At 44.6% G+C, this 22,693-nt stretch overlaps 1 protein-coding gene and 1 non-coding gene across 2 annotated transcripts; both read right to left on the bottom strand.

Annotated features, from left to right (window-relative positions):
• Nucleotides 1-11,214: 11,214 nt before the first annotated feature.
• trnar-ucu (transfer RNA arginine (anticodon UCU)) lies at nucleotides 11,215-11,288 on the bottom strand. The gene has a single exon. It is a non-coding gene; the product is annotated as a tRNA-Arg (tRNA).
• A 1,756-nt stretch (nucleotides 11,289-13,044) lies between these two features.
• Nucleotides 13,045-18,389, bottom strand: sdhc (succinate dehydrogenase complex, subunit C, integral membrane protein). Its single transcript, XM_085804494.1, has 6 exons — nucleotides 18,296-18,389; nucleotides 15,687-15,746; nucleotides 15,441-15,542; nucleotides 14,507-14,568; nucleotides 13,538-13,701; nucleotides 13,045-13,302 (listed from the first exon to the last, which is right to left on the bottom strand). Exons 1-6 carry the CDS (start codon nucleotides 18,310-18,312, stop codon nucleotides 13,198-13,200), a joined length of 510 nt encoding a protein of 169 aa, XP_085660620.1. The 5' UTR covers nucleotides 18,313-18,389; the 3' UTR covers nucleotides 13,045-13,197.
• Nucleotides 18,390-22,693: the final 4,304 nt, after the last annotated feature.

The following is a 22,693-nucleotide window of genomic DNA, read 5'->3' as shown; positions in this document are numbered from 1 at the left end:
CCCCGAGGTAACTGGGTCAGCCGTGTACAGAACAGAACCGGGGTACAGACGGCCAACTGCATGCCTAATCTGTGCCCCTCTACGAGGCGCTTTCCATCCGCGCTGCATGGCTGCACATCCAGCTGTGGAAATGGATATGTCAAATGGTGAGCAATTAGTGTCTTCCCGATTCGTTCACTCGCTCTAAGGGAGCCCGGTCACGGATAAATTCCTAGTGAAAGAGTAAGAGCTGTCGTTTTTTTTCTTTTTTTTTTTTTCCTGGACTCTTAACAAAACAACAAAATGAGGATGAGGCAGTGGAAGTGGAAGTGGAAGTGGATGGAGGAGAGCCGGGAGCTCGGGGTGGTCGGGGGGAACGACAGGCAGCCTGTTGGTCGCTGTATAATGATCTACCCCATGACTCCCAGACAAAGCTTTGTGTCTGTGTTTTTATATGTGATGGTGAGAGGAGACAAACAGTGTGTGTATCTGTGTGTGTGTGTGTGTGTGTGTGTGTGTGTGTGTGTGTGTGTGTGTGTGTGTGTGTGTGTGTGTGTGTGTGTGATGGGCAGCCCCGCTCTCTGATGGCTCATCCGCCTCTCGCATTGATTTGCTGAGCGAATCGTTTTTTCCTCTCTGATACATAACATTGAATTATTTATGCTAAGTAGACTCTTTTCTGTTCCACTGGCTCTTTGCGTTGGGAGATCTCCACGACGATGACAGCGTTATCTGACTCGCCCCTCCCACCTCCCCCACCCCCTCTCCTAACTCGGCCTTCTACTTAACGACTCGGCTGCTGCTGTGTCACAACAACAACACCACCAATCAGGACGGATGGGAACAGATGTGAGTGATGGACCGAGTGGCCTTACAGTATATACAGTATATGACGCACTACAACACTTCCCCATTTGCACCAACGCATTGCTCAAATGCTTGGAAACTGTAGAAAGTAGTGAACAAAAGATTCATACATAAAGTTTCCTGTCTGCTGGATATTTTGCCGCTCTTGGTGCTGTGAATGTGTGAGGTCTCATCATGAGAGCTCAGTTCCTTGTTTTTCCTGTGAGAAAAGTCTATAAATGATCAGTATGTCTTACCCCAGCACCAACAAGACGCATCCCTGCACTTGTCTTGATGAAATCCTGCACTTGGTGGAAGGTACAGCACAAGTTTTTTTGTTTTTTTTGACAAAAGCTCCAGGTTTTGTTGCAGAATCGCACTCATTGCTCTTATTGCAGCGTAGTTAGCATCAGTGTTTGATGAGGCTTTGATAGCCAAAATGAATGACAAGAAGACCTTGAGTACAAGTTAATGGTTTACAACTTTCACACTGACAGTCTATGAAGTCAGCACTCTGTCCCTGATTCCCCCCCCAACCCCCTACTCCCCTCCTCCCCCCTCCCCTCCTCTCCTCTCTCCTCTCTCCTCTCAATTGCACTCTTTGACGTGTTTTCTCATCTTCCCGAACACTGTCAGACGTCCCGGGCTTAATTACTCTCCTTGACTGACATGATAATGTAAAACAGCGCTTAGGTGAAACCAAAGCAAGAATTGGTCATGCATGGTCAGGCCTCCCTCTGGGCAACACCTTAATCAAATGTGACGTGTGTCTGAACGTGAGCCAGAATCGCTTTCGGACCCAAATAACAAAAAACCGCCGTCTGCGTTTCAATGACGAGCTGCGTGCACGGCCCGGGGTCAGCGCTCTGATGATGAGGGATTGATATTTCATCATCAGCACCTCAATCTGGAGAATGTGCATTTCTCATCTTCGCCGCCACGCTTCCTCCCCCCGAGGCGGAGGCGGGGGGGGGGGCGAGGAGGGGGAGGGGGGCTCTGACAGGCCTGTATTTGCATTTTGTTTAGCAGTGACCTCATCCCATCTCTCTCTCTCTTGGCACAGCCGGATTGTTTCTCATTTCTTTCATACCACACTCTGACCACTGTGCACTCACACCGACGGTTCTCTCTCCGCTTCCCCAACCACTTCACATAAACACACACACACACACAAACACGCGGAAACACAAGTATGCATAATTCAAGGGAAAGTAGAAACAGCTGATGTGGATAAACCGAGTGAGGGGGTATCTACAGTAAAAGCATGCACGTGGACACGCACCACCGTGCAACCGTGTGCTCCTCACGGATGTACTATATTCAAATTTGTTGAAATGGTGTGGGTGTGTGCACAAGGCGAAGGATCTGGGAGAATATATATTGCAAATGCAAATCAGGCAGAGTCTATTAGAAGCTCTCTTGCCTGCTATATCATCTTATGGTTCTTTGCCAAACACTCTGTGCAATTAAATCACAACTGTAATGAGAAAACGCCAACAGCACTCTACCTGTGTCAATCAATTTTTTATGGATTAAGGGCCAATCATGATGCTCCATTTCGCCACCGGCACAATTTGCCCTCTAAAGGTTGTATTACCGGCAGGCAGGCAGGCAGGCAGTGGAGTGTTATGTAATTGGGGAAGAGAGAGAGAGAGTGGACAGTCAGTGTGTACTCCTGTTCACTTGGTGCTCACAGCAGGGATGATATCATTATAAAGTGCCTCTGTCATCAAATCCTCTCCTCCATCCGCTTTCCGCTGCACCCGGCTCATCAGCGGCTCCTCGGTCCGGCTGTGACCAGCGTCATCATCATCATCATGCGTCCGTAAAGTGTTAAGTTAAGTGTGCACACGTAGGTTAAGGCTACACACAACAACAACATGATCGCAGCTTGTGTCCAGGCTGCATGAACCTCTGACACACATCTTGTCTTCAGAGAGATGGAAGCAGAGCAGGTGAACATGAAACGTAGCTACAGTGTGTGTGAGTGTGAGTGTGTGAGAGAGAGTGTGTGTTTTGTGTGGGTGCATTCAAGTGACTGAAGATGTCATGAAGAGAGAAAGAGATAGATAAAGAGAGAGATGAGGAAGAGGAAGAAGAAGCCACCACCACCACAGGGCAAAATGAGCCACAGCAGCGAGGACCTGGAGTAAAGCTGCAGAGAACAGTAAACCTAAACCTAAACCTAAACCTAAACCTATAGCATCATAGGGATGAGACAGAAACTATTAAGTTGTATATACGAGGAGGAAGTGCTTATAGGAAAAAAGCTGTCAAAATAGCAAACGATCCCTCTCATCCACTCAATAGGGAGTTTGAACTTCTTCCCTCTGGTAGACGACACAAGGTACCAAGGGCAAATCCTAATATTTTTTTAAATTCCTTCATCCCTGATGCCATTGGAGCACTGTAAGTAAGTGTCCAAAGACGAAAGACAAATTTCCCCATTGTAGACAATAAATGAAACTAACTAAAGCACGTGTTTTGCGTGGCCTCGTGGCCATGTGTGTGTGCATGAATCACACACACACACTCACACACACACATTCCTCAAAAACACAACGGCAGAAATTCCTCTGGGGGTCCGGGGTGGGTGGGGGGGTGGGAGCAGCGTCGCATGTGCTTATTAACGGCTCTGTGATTCCCTTGTCATAATACAGGAAACACCGAAAAAAGGCCTCAAGTCAACAGATAGGGGGGGCACGACCGGAGACAGAGAGAGAGATGGGGAGGGGGGGTCGGGGAGGTCAGGGGCCCCCACGGAGAGAGAGAGAGAGAGAGACACACACACACACACACACACAGCCAGATAGAGAGAATAGGAGGCGTATATAGGGCAGATAAAGAGGTGCTTACTTACCATAGACAATGTTGCTGTGCACGGCGGCTGCCAGTAGTACTGTCAATAAGCTGACGCTCCATAATGCGGAGGAGGGGGCTGATGGGAAGGCCATGGTCGGGCGCACACACTGGTCCGCCTGTCTCTCTGAGTCCTCAGGAGGAGCAGAGCAGCTCTGGAGTCACCTGCAGGGGAGAGCAGCAGCAGCGATAAGAGAAACCAGCAGAGTAGAGCAGGAGCAGGGGCAACACCACCACCACCACAGACCCACCGGACACTAATTGCGTCCCCTGCCATTGGCTAGTGGCTGCATGGGCTGGCTGCTGAATAAACGCTTGCCCCCCCCACTCCCCACCCTCCTCCCTCCCCCCCTCTGTTATTCACGCGTTGCTCCATGGGTATTCATCGATCTGCTTGTGTCATGCCACACTGAGAAATTGAGAGAGGCGGGGGTAAGAGGAGGAGGAGGAGGAGGGGGGTGATGTGATGAAGCTAAGATGATGGTGTATTGGTGATAATGAGGAGTAGGGGGGCTGGAGGGAGGGTGGGAGAAGGGGGGGGGGCTCATATAACAGTGAATTTATTCATTGGCTCTTAACAAGCTGTGGTGGGAAAGAAGAAGAGGAACAAGAAGAAGATATAAACCGAGCTCCAACTAAACTTCCGTTAATTAGAAAAATAACGCGAAGGGGCATTTCCCCAGCTGCTCGTGGGAAACAAAACAGACAGAAGAAGACAAGGAAAGAAAGAAAGAGGAGGAGAAGAGGGAGGAAGGAATGAAAGTGCAACAGCAGCAGTGAGCAGAGAGATGCACCTGTCGCCCGCTGAGAATAGCCGCGCTGCACAACAAGACCAGAGACGGACGGACATACATCGCTCTCTCCATCTCTCTAACACACTCATCCCTCTTTCTTTCTGTATCCCTCTCTCTCTCTCTCTCTCTCTCTCTCTTTCGCTTTCTCTTTCCCTAAAATAGCAGCACACACACACACACACACACACACACACACACACACACACACACACACACACACAGCCTAGTGAGAGAGAGAGAGAGAGAGAGCCGCGGACGGAGCGGTGCTTGCGGGACAGGCGGGCGGTGATAGGGCGGGGACAGAGGGAGAAGCAGGGCGGTGGTGGTGGGGTGGAGTGGGGTGGGGGGTTGGGTGGTGGTGGTGGTGACTAGAGGGGTGGGGGGTGTTTATTTATTGTTGCTCCAGCCCCTTTCCTGTTGAGTGATGGCGAGAAATGAAAACAAAAAATGAGAAGAAGTGCGTCCATGCAGAGAAACACAAGTTCTGCCTGGGCGACCTGCACCGTAACGTAACGTGGACAGTAGCCTAATGGACAGTGGGTAACGATAATGATAATGATGATAATAATAATAACAATAATAATAACACAACACAACACAACAGCTCGTGATGACCGCCTGCATCACTGCGAGCACCGGAGCGATGTGTGTGTGTGTGTGTGTGTGTGTGCTGCTTCTCGGTCCGGACTGAGCGTGTTTGCAGAAATATCTGACACTGATGGGATGAGATTTAGAGAGTCTTGTAAAGGCTGGAGAGAGGTGGCTGCTGCACACACACACACACACACACACACACACACACACACACACACACACACACACACACACACACACAGAGCGCGCAGTTGTAATGCTTTTTTGCAGAGCGATAACCGGAGAGCAGAAGAGGAGTGTGATGAAGCAGCAGCAGCAGCAGCAGCAGCAGCAGCAGCAGCAGCGCAGCCCGACTATCGGCTACAAAACGCATATTCTGAGTAAATTATAAAACACGCAGGGATTATACAGCTCTCTCCCTGGGCTGGCATGACGGATTACACACATACACACACACGCACACACAGCCACCTACCCAGAGTGCGCGCACACACACAAACACACACACAGAGACACATTCCTGGAGACGGAACAGCGTCAGCCCTGACAGGTGTCTCCTCTCCTCTCCTGTCCGCCCTACAGGCTAACACCGCCTAACCCCGGACAATAACACAAAGCTGAGGAGCAGTGCACACACACATACACACGCATACACACATTCATAGATACAGATACACACACGCGCGCACACACACCGTGTATATTCCGCCTCCGGAGTGGGGTTTTGTTGGCGCTGGTCTCCTATAAGGTCCCCGGTCCCCGGTTCGGTCCCTCCTTTGATGCGCAGCGGTCGCTTGTCCGGAGCCTCCTCTCAATCTGCTTTTATCGACTTTTCTCTTTTTTCTTTTTTATCTCCTTGTTCCTTCGCCTGACTCCTTCTTGTTTTTCTTGCTTTTTCCTCCGCTCACTCTCTCTCCTCTCTCCTCTGTGTGTTTCTCTCTCACACTGTTTGTATCTCTCTTTCTCTTTCTCTCTCTCTCTCTCTCTCCACGGCTACCGTTCACTGCAGCAAAAACAGTCTGTCTGAAAAGACGAGAGGGAGGGGAGGGGACAAGGCAGCGGAGGGAGGGAGGGATGGAGGGAGGGAGGGGATTTTAATACGATTTGGCCCGTACCACTGGGATAACAGGGCCAGAGCGGGGGCCTACTGGCTGAGAGCAACACGGAGGAGATGGAGCCGATAGAAGAGGAGTGTGATCTCACCGTACCCGCAAAAAATCAGCCCCCTATAATAATAATGTTCCCATGATGCTCCACGCCTGACCTTATCGGCGGCTGTGGTGACGCCTCAGCTCACCTTATCTCCTCCAGGTCTGATGCTGAGCAAGGTCTAGTAGTGTCCTACACGTCCACAGATGAGAGGAATGTGTCTTATCATCAGGGCCGGCCCAAGCCTCCATGGGGCCCTAAGCTAAATCTTTATTTTGGTGCCCTCTATTACTGCCAATAATAGCCTACTATTTAATTTTTTACTCTGTCATTACGAATCATCATATCCTGGCAGGTTTTTATTCTGAAATGGCACCAAATTTAACTAAAAGTGCAGCCTGGGGTTGATTTACATTTAATCTTCAAATTGATATAGCCTAGTACTTCGATACTGAATGCCACCTCGGTCGACTAAAAGTAACAAAATAAACCAACAGACAATGCGTTTACTGTAAACACATCATCTGCTTTTTAAAATTTTTACAGAAAAGTGCAACAATAATCAAAGTTTTTTGTAATTACGCAGTGTTTCCATAAGGATCGACAAAAGTTACGCACTACAATTTTAAAAAGTTACTTGCCTTTTGGGGGCCCCCCAATAGTCATGGGGCCCCAAGCAGGTGCTTAGTTCGCTTATGCCTTGGGCCGGCTCTGCTTATCATCGATATATTATGGAGTTATTATTATTCCTACAGTTTGACTCCCACAGGCCTCTCTGTATGGTAATGATGTCACTCAGTCCTCAGAGTTGTGGGATTATTATTTCTTTTGTCTCTCAGTACAATAGAGCTCATCTGAGCTTTTAAAGCATTATTATGGGAGTTGTTTTTTGTTTTTTTGTTGTTATTATTTTTCAGGCACTCAGGTTCCCCCTACAGGTGAGAAGAGGAACTCCCTTTTACAGCACATCGCAAACTGAGCGCCACTCAGGATGGTAGCTACATGGACATTACCTGACAAAGACAACGAGACTGACCGAACCATTAAAGAGGAATTTATGCAGGATTTTTACTTTAATTAAACAGCTTCTGAGATATCTGGAGGCTCTCTGGCTTCCAGCTATAGCATCTCTCGGGCTGAGAACCAACCTTGAAAGATCTGCGACCCGGTGTCCCAGATCTAATTTCTTGGCGGCACCACGACAGAAACATGCCGTTAGCTGTAACCTTTTGTTGTTTAACAGATAAACCTACACAAATACAGTAGGCCTAGGCTATACACAAAGTAAAACACATATGATCCTAATGTCATCCACCGCTGCATGGATTGCCGGACCGGACTTCAAGACTTTACGTAACGGGAAAAGATGAGTGACGATTGGGTTCTAAATTAACTTTTTTGATCACCAGCCAATGTGGCTCAATCAGAATTTCCACTTGCCAAATATTTTCCGGTCAAAATAAGAGAGATTCTTTACATTCGTAAAACAAAACTGTGTTTCCCACTCTTTGTGAAAATAGTAGGCTATGTTTTTAGCCTCTATAGGCTACTGCCAACTGAAATTATTACTTTCAGGTAGGCCATTGTCCCTCCTCTATTAAATATGAAAGGAGGCTGAAAATCACAGAACATGTCTGTTCTGATGATACAAATCATTGGTCCTGAAATGTGTGTTTCTCTTCTATAAAACATATTCTAGGCTACATCTGGGGGCAGAGCGCCTAAACAGTAGGCTATAGGGGAGGAACAGCTGGACAGGAAACCGGGATTTGACACAACACCGACAAGCACTGAGAGCCAGGTAGCATGTTGCTGCAGGAGAAGCAGCAGGTCTGTGCAGCTGATCGATTCTGAGTCTGTTCTTATCACATGACATGCGGTGTGCGTGTGCTTGCTGCCTCCCAAAAAGTTGAGTTTTTTCCTCTGTGCGCCGCGGACGGACATGCACGAAAAAAATAGCCGTGATGCACGGTCTGGTCTGCCGCCGCTACGGCTTCACTTTGGTTGTGAGCGCACATGTGGCGCGTCTACAAACAAACCCTACGTAACTGGCAAAGATAACAAAGACGTTACCCTACTAGGCTGTCTAGTCCAGTGAATTGAAGGCGTCGGTCGGGTCTCCTCCTCCCTCTTCTTCTCTTTTCCAGAAAACGTCTGTGTTGGTCTTTCCTGTGATAGTAAACAAACTGAAAAAAGTGAGCTAGCTTTGAGCGGGAGCATGTTCCCACAGCCCTATGTTCCCACAGCCCTATGTTCCCAATGGACTCTCTCCACCTATCTGGACTCTCTCTATCTGGCCTGTCTAGCCTCTACCTGGTCTTTTTACTAAACTTAACCAACTCCTTTCTTCATTGCCTAAACCCAACCAATGGTGGGACCAAAGGGCTGTGGGAACATAGGGCCTAATTTTCAGTGACAACAAAAGTTAGAAATGTGGGAACATAAGGCTGTGGGAACATAGGAATGACCCCAAAAAGGTGAGCTAGCATTGAGCTAAGAGGTGTGTCCCATAAAATCACACATCTGCTCGTAAATACCAGGCAGTAGGTGGCGCTGTGTCGGTGTCAGGGGTCGTTATCACTGTTACAAGTCAATGAAACGGGGTCATTCCTATGTTCCCACAGCCCTATGGTTCCCACATTTCTAACTTTTGTTGTCACTGAAAATTAGGCCCTATGTTCCCACAGCACTTTGGTCCCACCATTGGTTGGGTTTAGGCAATGAAGAAAGGAGTTGGTTAAGTTTAGTAAAAAAGACCAGGTAGAGGCTAGACAGGCCAGATAGGTAGAGAGAGTCCAGTGGGAACATAGGGCTGAGGGAACATAGGGCTGTGGGAACATAGGGCTGAGGGAACATAGGGCTGTGGGAACATAGGGCTGAGGGAACATAGGGCTGTGGGAACATAGGGCTGAGGGAACATAGGGCTGTGGGAACATAGGCACGCTCCCCAATGAAACATCAAAGCGGTTTTTGAATCTTTCATTTTAAAAAGTGCAGTAGATAAGTTACATAATGTTGCTGTAACAGTGACTTTATTGTAACTTTCTTTGGTCCTTTATCGCCTGTAAAAAACATTTGCATAATAACAGTCAAATCTATGCATCGTGATGGAGGAGAGGACAGTTTGCAAATACAGAGGCTGTAAAGTTTATGGAGGCTCCGCTCCGCGTGCACCAGGCCCGTTTAGGAGGGAGGGATGGAGGGATGGGGGGAGGTGGAGGAGGAGGAGGAGGGAGGGGTTCAACTTGCCAGAGAGGATTAAGGATTAGTTTTACTGGCGGATTAGGTCTGTGTGTGGGGAGGCATGATGGGGTTAAACATGGATGGCGGCAGCCGCGCGACGGTCCAATCATTGCCGGTGGTGGCGACGACGACACGGCGCACGAGAAGCGGGTAGAGGGGTAGTGCGTGTTTGAGGGGAAAACACACAATAATAAAAAGCCACAGGGAGTCGGGGGGAGGGAGAGGATGGAGAGGAGGAGAAGGAGGAGGAGGATGGAGAGGAGGAGGGAGAGGGAGAGGAGGAGGAGGAGGAGGGAGAGGAGGAGGAGGAGGAGGAGGATGGAGAGGAGAGGGAGAGGAGGAGGAGTGGAAGGAGTCGCGGGGCGTTTGAGATCTTCAAGCGAGCAGCTGCTCTCCACACTGGGAAATAAAAAAATAAATCATAATAAAAAACAAATAAATAAATAAAGAAGCAGAGCAGCTCTGGGCCTAGCTCCGTGGTTGGAGTAATGTGGGTTTTTCTAAAGCAGAAACTAAAGTCCACCTTCAGGGGTCCTTGAAATGATTCCAGAAAAAGGTCCCCAGCACTCTGATTTCACTAAATTAAAAATACACAATGACTACTGCAGTCCTTATTCTCTCCTCACTCCCCTCTCCCTCTCTCTCTCTATCCCTCTCTCTCCCTGCGCCAACATTGTAGTTGTGAGTCTATAATTCAATACAGAAATCTGCACACAGGAATCTTGAGACGACACCATTTTCTGGCACCGTGACTCATTTATGTTCAAAGTAAAGCGGAGTCTTTATCTCTCTCCCTCTGTCCCTAAACCAAACCGGGGAACAGTCACGCAGCATCTGGCGTCATTAAACACTTGTTATGAGGACGAGAGAAAAAAAAAGGCTTTAAATGTGTTTTTTGTGTCTGTCTGTGTCTGTGTGTATGTGTGTGTTACTGGCCCTGCAATAGAAAAAAAAAAATAGTTATTACTTTATTTATTTAAATGAGTGGACAGCTCCTGGTGCTGAAACCACTGACTTTCCCGTGCCTGTGGGTAATGGGGGCGGGACTAGATAAGCTTTTGCTTCTCCCGCTTTTCCCTTTCGGCCATGTATTGTATTATTTGATGATGAAGTGTGATGATGATGATTTAAATTGACATGCCCGAAATAAACAAATTGATTGATTGATTGATTTCACAGGACGAGGCTGCAGGCGCCGGTGCTGGTGCTGCTGCTGCTGCTGCTGTGTGTGTGTGTTGTGTGTGTGTTGTGTTGTGTGTTGTCCTGCGGTGCCTTATACCTGATGACCGTGTAAGACCAGAGCCCTGAGTCCGCAGCCTGCACGGTAATTGGCTGGTAACGAAGCCGGGGTGCTGCTGCTGCTGCTGCTGCTGCTGCTGCTGCTGCTGCTGCTTTCAGCCTCTTTGCCCGGTTGAAATCTGCATATTAAAGCGCTGACCTTTGCGCGCTGAAAGGGGCTTTCCTATGTGGAAATCTCTATGACAATTCAGTCCAGATGCACAGCGTTTTATTATTATTGGGCCTCTGCAAAAAAAAATAAACACATCTATTTATTTGTCTGTGCATCCCTTCATCCATCCATCCATCCCTCCATCCCTCCATCCACCATCTGCTGACTGAACAGCCCTTTTAAACACATCCCAGCAGCAAAAGCCATGAATCAACCTCAACGCTTTTTTTCTTTCCTTTTTCCTTTTTATCCATCACTCAGTTTTGCCTCTCATCCAAAAAGCCGCCATCCTTTGATTGTCATCTCTGCCGGGACTCGAACCCGGAGCCTCTGGATTAGAAGTCCAGCGCGCTATTCCATTGCGCCACAGAGACTGAGGCACAATATTTTCGATCAAAAGCGGGTTTATACTCCCCCCCTCCCAGCCCTGCGCAGCATCCACCGCCATCCTCCCTCAGCATCAGGACCGCAGCCCCGTGGATAATAAATCCGCCGCCCGGTAGGGGGTGCTGCCGCGGCGCATTCATTACGTCTCTCTGCGCCTCAACAACAACAACACACCGCTTTAACGCAGGTTATCTCATCCAAACATCATAATGGTGATATTATCTGCGCCAAAAGCCAAAAAGATGGAACATGTCACATTGTTAAAGCACCAATAACTCTGAAGGAACGCGCTCCTTCCTCCCAGAGACCCGCCTCTCTCCCTCCCTCTCTCCCTCTCTCTCTCCCTCCCTCCCTGCCTGACTATATCTTCTTGTCTGTGTTTTCCTTTCACCTCAGTTTATGTTTCACTCTAAAAATAGAAGACGTTTCTACAGATTTGCAGCGAACAGACTCAGACTAGAAGCAGATCGGGTCTTATAAACCTGGAGGAGTTGGGAGCTATTTTCCCTGTCAGTCACAATGGGAAATTACAGGCTGATAGATCTCTACAGCTCAGGTGGAGATGCGCCTGTAGCATGGATTAGGCTCAATGCAGGGAATCTACTGGAAGCCAAATTTACCGAGATCACACTAAAAGTCACACACAGAGAGCAGTTTGGGGTTTTTTTCTTTCTTTTTTTTTCCTTTTTTGAGCTGGCAACTGTTAAATATAGAGATGCTGGTCCAGTAATGGAGCTGATGCGGCTCTGAGGGGAATTAAACAGTCAGGAGCGTTAAATTAACTCCGGTGTTTTATGAAAACTGACAGCTGCTGCAGACAGTCAGCCCAGGAATCTGTTTGATCACATGTGAAACTGAAAAGCTGAAAAAAAAAAACGCAGCCTGACAAGTGTTTTTTTCTTTTTCTTTTTTTTTTTTACTTTCAAGCCACTGGTAACAAATTGATAAATGGATGTTGTTGAGGCTAACTGGATGAGGCGTCGGTGTTGCTTCTCTCCAGCTGATCGAAACACAAACAAACAGTTTGGGTGCAGCCTCCCCAACACCAGTCCAGACCGTTTACTGCTTCCTTTCCCTTTCCCCCTTTCTCTTTCTCTCTCTCTCTCTCCCTGTGTGTGCTCTTGTTACTGTAACGCCACATAAATGGGAGTTGGATCTGACATTACATCACGGCTTGCTTTTATTCACACTGCAGGACAGAAGCTGTAGAGGTGCAGTGTGTAGCTGCTCCTGTGCGTCTCGGTGGGAGGTAAAGGCCTGAGGCGGGCTGCCGGTGAGGAGCCGGCTCACATAACACAGCTTCCACCGCTGGGCTGCCTCTCCGCATTTTGAGCCTCCCTTCTCCTTTTCCTCGTGTTAAAAATGCATCTGAGCAGCTGTGGCCTGGAGAAAGTAAAATATGAATGACAGCCTACAGTAAACAGCCCACACACAACACACAAACACACAAACACACACATACATCGGTCAGGCCCGGCAGGCAGCGACCGAGCACTCGGAGCAAAATAAAGTGATTAATGAATTTGACGTCACAGCAGCACTATTAGACAAATTACATAAGGACATAACATGTAGGACACGTCTAATTTTGGCTGCTGGTGGTTGTTCACACGAAAGAACAAGTGTGAAATAAACTGGGTCACATTTGCATGCACTTTGCACTCTTGCTGCGTTCAATGACCCCAAAGCTTTTTCCAGAGAATAATTAATTCCAAGGGATAAAAACATCACAACACCGTCGTCTCTGCTTTAGAGCATAATATAATTCTTTATTTATTACTTTGATGAAAGCGGGCCCGCGGTGAGGCCCCAACAGAACATATACACAAAACTCCCACAGTCCATTTTTCCCTTCAGCTTCCTCCTCTTCTTCATCTTCTCCTCTCCTCCTGCTCCTCAGAGGAAAGCCACGGCTATGGAGGTGATGATGGACAGACCGATAACTGTGTAGCCGGTGCGGTAGACCTCTGGGATTTTGAAGCCCTTTCCTATGTCCCAAAACTGATTTAAATAACGACATACAGACGAAGAAAGAGAGAAGAGGGGAGACGATTTAGCAGGAGACACATCATCAGTTTATAAATGTCACAAATTAAAATTGTAAAATGAGCAAATGTAACACAAATGGCAATAATTGCTCTTTTCAGTAGTTTAAGTTGACTAAAGAAGCTCAATTATTCTCTGTTATGAAGCAAAAGACACAAAAGAGTCAAATTATTTCAAACACAAGTCTTACCAAGTGGCGGATGCCGTTGTAGGTGTGGTACGATACGGGGAAGGCGATGCCGAACTTGGCCAACCCGATGAGATAGGGGCCGACGGACAGCGAGTGGATCAAGTCCAGGTAGTACGGGTAACTTCCCGGTAAAACCATGGCCGCCAGCGCAAAGGTCGAGATAGCTGGACACAGACAGAAGCAATAAGGACCAGGACGGACACTGGACAAGGTCTGTTGTGTGACGACGGGACGGGATGGGATGGGTTACAGAAAGATGTCATGTGCATGCATTTCAAAATAAAAGCATAGGCGTCTTCATCAAAGCAGCGTTTTAGTTTCCGTGCTGCTTGGATGATTTTAAAACCTCATGGCTGTAGAAATATTTGATCATTTGCATGTTTAAAAACACATAACAAGACAATATAATAATAACATGGAAAATGTATAAACAGATTAAAAACTTTACATTTAAATTGTAGTTTTTTCATTTTATATGCATGTAGCATTTAAAATACCGTGTGATACTTTCATAACACGTTGTGCCTGTTTCTGTGTCAGTGTGCGATGTTGGACTCGGCAGCTGAGGACGCTGACCCTTATTGAGCACATTAACTCAGGAACAAATTGAACCCAGCGTGGAACAACAAGGTCAACGGCGCCGATGCACAATGTCAGAGTGAGCGGGATCAACCTTTACAAGCCGGCAAATGGCTAAAAGCTGTCCGCAGTCCGCCCGTTACGTCTAACTTCCACATGCAAAAGGGGGTTGAGTTGTATTGAACACAAGGTCTGTTTTATAATGCCAGTAAATGCTCTTAGCAGAAATCAATAGTGATGGACTGAAATGGCCTGAGGAGATTTTCAGGGTCAATCAAGCTGCAGCTTCACCTCCATGGATTAAATAAAACACAGTGACAGAAGCAGCATGGAAACAAAACAAAACAACAACAAACTTATGGGATGCTTCATTCAGTGAGTTGTCGTTACCTCCGCTGAGCCCCACGCCAGTTCCTCTGTGTGTGATGGACATCATCATGGGGACGGACCATCTGAAACACAAAGGACACGCCGCACATTTACTACAATGGTGAACGCACAAAGCTGAAACTCACTGAAAAAAAAACTCAAAAGTCAAAGCATTCAACTATCATTAGCTTTACTCTGAATTTTACACAAAAAAAAGAAAAAAAAGAAACTGTTTAGTGTCAGGTTAGGCTGCCACTGACACGTCACATCACTGTGATGTACTACAGAATAAAAAGACACGTCTATTTTTCAGCCCCGAGCAGCAACACAAACTCAAAAGCAAAGCTGTGAGTGAGCGAGCAAGCGCTGCACAGGAGGGTTTTTTTTGTTTTTTTTCCACCAAATTTCAAACAAAAGTAGATTATAGTTGACACCTTAACAGATTTCAAAGTCTGCACATAGAGCTGGAAATTAAGATAATGCTCTTACACAGAGTGATTTAAAACAGGAGGTAGAGTGAGATTTAAAGCTGTAGATAAGTAGAAATAAACAGACAATTTGAGCAGGATTGTAAATGCCACAGAGATTAGCCATAAAATGATCCTGGGAAAGAAATAATAAGTGAAAAAAAAAAATAGCCAGGAAGAAAACCTGATAGTGCTAATATACGAAGAAAAAAAAGCAGAGGCTCCTTATTGCACCACATGCATCCAAAGGCGTGAACTCTCCTGCTGCTTTAGAAGCACTAAAAGAATGAAATTACTGCATGATGTGAAAATTGACTTTTTACACTAATAGCATCTTCAACTTGGCTGATGTGCTGCAATAGACCTGGTAATGTTGGTTGGAAAATATGAAGCAGGGATTATGAAACATAAAGGGAGCGAGCGTTATGGGTTTGACTTGAAGAGACGAACGGAGGCGTCGCCCTGCACTGGGAATGTGGGACACGTACTTGTAGATGGTGAGATGGGGAGACATGGGCCGGTTTAATCTGGCATTTTTGGCCCAAAACTTGTTCATCTCGTCCTTAGCTGTGGTTCCCATGGGAGCAGCACTGTGGCGGAGAACACAGAGGGACGGGGGAGTGGAGAGAGAGAGAGAGGGTAATTGAGTCATTTTTGCATCATCTCAATGAACGGTCACAGCATTTGTATCTTGTGTTTGATCTTCCTCTTTCACAAGCAAAGACACAACTCACTGTCTGTAGAGCAGGCTGTACTGGGGTCTGGAGAGACAGACGCCCTGGCGGGCAAATGTCCTAGAGAAGACAAAAGAAAAGAAGAGAGAAGCATTGAAATTTACATCTATTCATGAAAACACAAAGAGCCTGGCTGGTACACGACAAAATGAACACTGTTTCAAAAAGCTTTTGTTTAAACAAAGTATACGAGAATGACGAGTGAACATGTTCATAATCAGTAATACAAACATCACACAGGTGGAATAAATGAGAATATTCAAGGACTCGCATCTATGTCTGAATCCTTTTATACCGATGGTAATTACATAAATATTAAATATAAACGTTGTTGCTGAGTCCATTAACTCTACAGAGAGCAATTAATAAGACATTTGTCTGACACCATGATTGCTGTAACACCCCTTCAACTTACTGCTCGTGTGCCGCCCTCAACAGAAAGTTTTAAGCACTTCTTAAAGCAGAAGTAAGTGATCCGGTCGTTTTGGCTAATGCTGCGTTCCAGGCAGGCTTTTGAAACCGTAAATTACAGCTTCAAGTCACGACTTACGACTTTGTAGCGTTCCAGGCAACCTGCAACTCGTGTTTTTCCGACCTGTTTTACCTGTGAAAGTCACTATAACGGCCACTCGTAACTTCTGACCCGTGAACTCGTACCAGATCGAACTGGTACGACTTCACAGGTCGGAAAAACACGAGTTACGGGTTGCCTTGAACGCACCATAACGTCTTGTCAGCCGATGGAGTTGGCAGCCCCCGCCCTCGTCATGGATCTATTGGTCCTCGTCCCTACGTCACCACATTCAGGCGCATCCCTTGGCTGCACACACAGAGAGGACTGCCCCTTTATGCCGTCTCCTCATTGGATAAAACTTGTAGGATACGAGAAAAGTTTTCTCCTGGGCTCAGAGCAGAGCAGAGTGACTGACAGACCCGTGTTTCAGACCAAACACTCTATAGAAGTGATTGCTGTCGGAAGATACAACTATTTAAGACTTAGATTAACACAAAAATATCGCTTACTTCTGCTTTAATTATTATACAAAATGATCATCGGATCATAAGTTCCTTTCAGCAGCCAACAACACACAGCCACGGCCATTAAAAAGTGATCCTCAGTGCTGACTGAGAGCGAGTGAGCCCCACTCGAGTCAGAAAGTGAAAGAGAGAGAGAGCGAGCGGTAACCGAGCGTGACACACGACCCTGAGAGGCATTTTGGGAAACACTCGCTGACTGTGAAAATTAGTGTTTCCCTGTGCAAAATGACTCAATGGACTTGAACCACTCACTCCATCAGTGAGCACATCCCTGCACAGGGAGACGTTCAAGCCATTTTGAGCACAGGAGGAATGGGGCTGTATTGAATAAATAAGGGGGAGGTATTGATCCTGGAGGGAAACTATCACAACAGCAACAAGTGCAAAGCAACAATTCGCCTATCAAAAGACTAAAAAGAGACAAAGGGTAGGTGATTAACACCAGAATGAAACATAAAATATCATTACTATATGTGAATTATAACACCATTGCAGCAATCATCTCTATTAATTAGTGAGTGAGGTTTTAAAATACCAAGATATTGAGATAACAACAGCACTTCCTGTTCCACAAACCACAGATCAGGAGGAATTTACTCTGAGTTAATATGACATTTAGAAAGCATCCGTTACTTTAAGTGTTTTAAACCTTTACACGAGGCCGTGCAGACATAAATTAACAGATATCGATCCGATCAAGGAGAAGATAACAGAGGTGGAAAGGTGAACTACATCTAGATATGAATGAAGAATAGACAAACTGATGGAGGCTGGGTGTTAAACATTGATTTGATAAAGCCATAAATGGCGAATGTGCTTATCCTTCAACAGCCACCTAAGGTCAATAGAGTGGACAAAGTTTAACAGTCATTTCACTTCTGCACATGGTTATTGTGGCACGACAGTATAGCCTCAAAGAGCTATTGTCATTTTTAAAATGATTTTAATCATTCTTATTCCTATTATCTTCTACTGTCTTATTTCTTTCTTTCTTATAGATGTGTGTTTCTGTTTTTGATTTTAATATTTTTATTATTTTTAGTTGCTATTATTGTCTTTTACTGTCTTATTTCTTTCTCTTCCTTTTTGTTGTATTTTCCTGTTTTGTATTTCTATGCCTCTTTGTATCTCTATTTAAATTGCCTGGTGCATGAATTGTGCTATGGAAATACATTTAACTCGTCTTGCCTTAGCTAACTCCAAGCTAAACCCTCCTGTTAGGAAGCACATAAACAACCCCGTATTAGGTTTGTTTCACACACCGTCCACAGCGACAGCAGGAAACTACAACAGAGCCGCTTTGGTTTGTCAATATTAATAATAATCCAACTCAAAGTCCACTCTCTGCTAGCTGCTAGCCGCTAGCCGCTAGCTGGCTAACGTCAACTCGAGCTACGTCGCTACATATTTACGACACACGGAGGGGGAAAATAAACGGGATTAAAACGTGACAACCTGGTAATTCTTCCTCAGATCTCGGTAATTATGGCATTTAATGAGAAAACAGTCGAAATGAAACGCAAAAAGCCTCTCCCCTGGGCTACAGCGTTATGTAGCGCAGATGTACTGACCTTAGGAGCAGCGCCATGTTGGTTTGACTCGACACCGACAGGAAGTGACGTCACCGGATGTTGTTGTTCCGCCCAGTTCTCGAGACCCGAAGCCGACGACGTCACAGCAGCGTCATCGTGTTTGGTTTGAAGAAGGTCACGGTAGGTCAGCGCGAGGACACGGGATCTCCTCTGTCTGTCATCTTCACCCATTCACATAAAAGGGATTTTAGGTCTCTCACAGGCATCTGCTTCATTTTACATTAGATAGATAGATAGATAGATAGATAGATAGATAGATAGATAGATAGATAGATAGATAGATAGATAGATAGATAGATAGATAGATAGATAGATAGATAGATACGTTTATTGTCATTGTCATTTCCACAACAACAAAATTAAAAGTGCATCTCCTGCAGTGCAAAATTTCATAAAAACATTTTTTTTAAAAGCATAAAACACACATTGACCACTCATCATTAGCCTACTCAGTATTAAGTGAAGTCACTGCTTTGGGGTAAAAACTGTTCTTAAAGGTGTACAGAAAAGAAAATTGAATTTGAGCCCACTCTGGGTCATAAAATTAGTGTAATAACTCATCTATCAGACGATGTAGGCCAAACTTTGTGCAAAATTCTATTTTTGAGTAAATCCGGGATGAAAGTGTGTATTTTTTTTTCTCGCATACACGATTCATCAGCCACTGATATTGGATCCGTAATCCGTCATTCAAACGTCTGAGACACACACACACTGAGCTCGGGCTCACCCCAACATTGAATATCCCGCCCGCTCGATAACGACCAATCAAATTCGTTTTCCTTACTCGGGTAAACTCGTGTTGCAGCTCGTGACAACTCGGCGCGACAAACAGGACAAACGGCCATTTCTGTACACCTTTAAATCTGTTTGTGGTGGCTTTAATTGTCCTGTATCTCCTGCCAGAGGGGAGTAGTTCAAACCGACAGTGGCCAGGGTGTGTTAAAGGAAATAATGCAAGGAATTGAATATTAATATCTGCTAATATATATAATCAACATTATTTATCTATTTTTCATTCATTTATGTATTTTCATGTATTATTTATTTAACACATGAATCAACCAAACTGACTCCACTCTTCTCAATTAGTTTATAAATAGAATGAGCTGATTGTTATTCATATGCATTACTCTCATTTATATTTATGAGTTTCTTCTTGGTCTCTCACATCTTAAACAAATATTTTAATACATATACAGATCTTATATGATTAGTTGACAAATTGACTAATTGATTAGTTAATTATCAAATAATACATTTATCAATTTTATTTTTTATTTTGAATTACATTAATAAATGCATTGCATGCATTACAAATGTTGTTGCCTTCAATTAGGCACCAGTCTAATATAGACTTGTTGTCAACATAGTGTGTGTTTAAGATTGTACAAGGTCCCTGTCAGATGAAATGAAATGAAATAATAAATTGTTGATTGTTAATTATTAACTGAAGTTGTTTAGTTCCCAGCTATCGCCTGACTAAAGCGAATGTAAATATCTTATTTATATACTAATGACAGTTTATAGATAAACTGATTCATCTGAAATGAATTGATCATGTTCAGTTTTAGCAGAAGTAAGCGGAATATTTGCGTTAATATAAGTCTTAATAGTTCTATCTTCCGACAGCAATCACTTCTATAGAGTGTTTGGTCTGAAACACGGGTCTGTCAGTCACTCTGCTCTGCTCTGAGCCCAGGAGAAAACATTTATCGTATCCTACAACCTTTATCCAATGAGGAGAGAGAACGGCATAAAGGGGCAGTCCTCTCTGTGTGCAGCCAAGGGATGCGCCTGAATGTGGTGACGTAGGGACGAGGGCGGGGACTGCTAACTCCATCTGCTGACAGGAAGTTAGACAAAACCACCGGATCACTCACTTCTGCTTTAAGTAAAGACAATTTGTTTATGTAATATATATTATCACCTTTCCAGTCGGGTTTCAGGTCAAACTATTCAACAACAACTGCTCTTTTGAAATTTACAAATGATGTGTTTTCTGCTGCTGAAAATGGTGAACTCACTGGTGCAATCTTTATTGATTTAAGTAAAGCTTTTGATTTTGTTGATCGTTATTTTCTATTAGACAAACTGTACAATATTGGTCTCTCTCTCAATGCAGTCCAGTGGTTTCGCTCTTACCTTCACAACAGAAAACAGTGTGTTGTCTTAAATGGATATCAATCTGATTTTCTTACGCAACAATGTGGTGTCCCTCAGGGGTCAACTCTTGGCCCACTTCTATTTTCGATCTATGTAAATAATCTCCCAACAAGTCTTGCTAAATGCCATGTTCAACTTTATGCTGATGACAGACACCGTCATATATACATCCCAGTCTGACATAACTCAAATTCAGTCCTCCCTTCAGTCCGATTTTATTTCTGTCCAGGAATGGTTGTCTTGTAATAAACTCCTTCTTAATAAATCAAAATCCTATATTATGATATTTGGTACCAGACAGAAACTTAAATCCATCCCTGGTTCTTGTGTTATAAACTGTAATGACGGCTCTCCACTGCATAAAGTTGACACCTTCAAATATCTTGGTGTTTGGCTAGACTCTGAACTTACTTTTAAACCTCACGTTAATCATCTTTTACGCAAAGTCAATTTTGGGATTAATATGTTGTATCGTTCTGGTACTTGTTTTTCATTTAATGTACGTAAGAAACTGGCCACTCAACTTATACTCCCAATTATAGATTATTGTGATGTTATTTATCAAAGTGCCCATAAATCAGACCTTGCTTTATTTAACATAGCCTACAACAGACTCTGTAGATTTGTCCTTGGTTGCCCTTTTCTTACCCATCACTGCACAATGTACACTAGACTCAACTGGCCAACATTGAACATTAGAAGACACATGCACTGGTTACAGCTGATATACAAATGCATCTACTTTAATTACCCATCCTATCTACATACAGCAGTATCTTACACCATATACAACAAGTTATCATATTAGACATTCATCGCAGCCCTTTTTTTTCTGTTCCCAATGTCATTAAATCATTTGGTAGAAGAGCTTTTATGTTTAAAGCACCAGCAGATTGGAACAACCTTCCTGCTAATATCAGATCCAGTTCCTCTCTTGGTATTTTCAAGCTCTGTCTTCTCATCTCATGGGTCCCCAGTATTCAGAAACTGCCGGATGCTAACTTATATAAATTGGGCAATTAGCATAACAGACATAAAGCATAATTGCATATATGGGCAATATTTCAACAAAATTGACTTGGCTGATCTGGGCAATATTAGTGTGGTCTTAGGGGTTATTGATGATGCTGAATCCATTTCTGACATTTTCAAAATTCAAAATGTCTGTCTAAACCGGAAGTGACCAGATTTTAACCGCCAGTGGGCCGATTTTGATGGATTTAAAAATCTGGTCACTTCCGGTTTAGACAGCCATTTAGAATTTTGAAAATGTCAGAAATAGATTCAGCATCATCAATAACCCCTAAAACCACACTAATATTGCCCAGATCAGCCAAGCAGTTGTTGAAATATTGCCCATAGCAATTATGCTAATGTATGCTAATTATGTCAATTATGCTAATTGTTCACTATATACAAGTTAGCATCCGACAGTTTCTGAATGCTGGGGACCCATACTATATATTACTTCAAATACATGAGTTATATGTCCAACCAGCATCCTCTAAAACTTAAGATTTGTCTTAAAATCCATCAAAATCAGCCCACTGGTAGTTAAAATCTGGTCACTTCCAGTTTAGACAACCATTTTGAATTTTGAAAATGTCAGAAATTGATTCAGCATCATCAATAACCCCTAACACCACTCCAATATTGCCCAGATCAGCCAAGTCAATTTTGTTGAAATATAGCCCATATAGGCAATTATTTATGCTAATTATGTCAATTATGCTAATTGCCCAATATATATAAGTTAGCATCCAGCAGTTTCTGTACTGGGGACCCATACTATCTATTTCTAACATAAAACTTTGGGGTACTCAACATTTCCGGGTACTCATTGCTGGCAAGAGACCCTCAGAGAAAACAATGGAAAACAATCCAAGCCAAACCCTGTGCAGCGATAAAAATGTTCAGTCTGTAGCGACAGAGACAGGAAAAACACACACATAAACGTGCAGAAGCAGCCATGATGACCATGTTGAGACGAGAAGCACGACACATGAGAAACATACACACACACAGAGAGAGAAAACAAAATGGTAGCCAATTTAGGGTTCAGTATCTTGCCCAAGGACACTTAGACACAAGGACCAAAGGAGCTGGGGATCAAACCACCGACCTTCTGATTAGCGGACGAACCGCTGTGCCTCCTGAGCCACAGCTGCCTCCGAACTGATGAATAATAAAAACTGAATCAGAGGTCAGTGG

The sequence above is a fragment of the Trachurus japonicus genome, chromosome 17 (assembly GCF_045865225.1).
Source record: "Trachurus japonicus isolate A0001 chromosome 17, Traja_1.0".
Lineage (NCBI taxonomy): Eukaryota > Metazoa > Chordata > Actinopteri > Carangiformes > Carangidae > Trachurus > Trachurus japonicus.
Note: the sequence above shows the minus strand (reverse complement) of the source record. Positions and strands in the feature narration are given on the sequence as shown.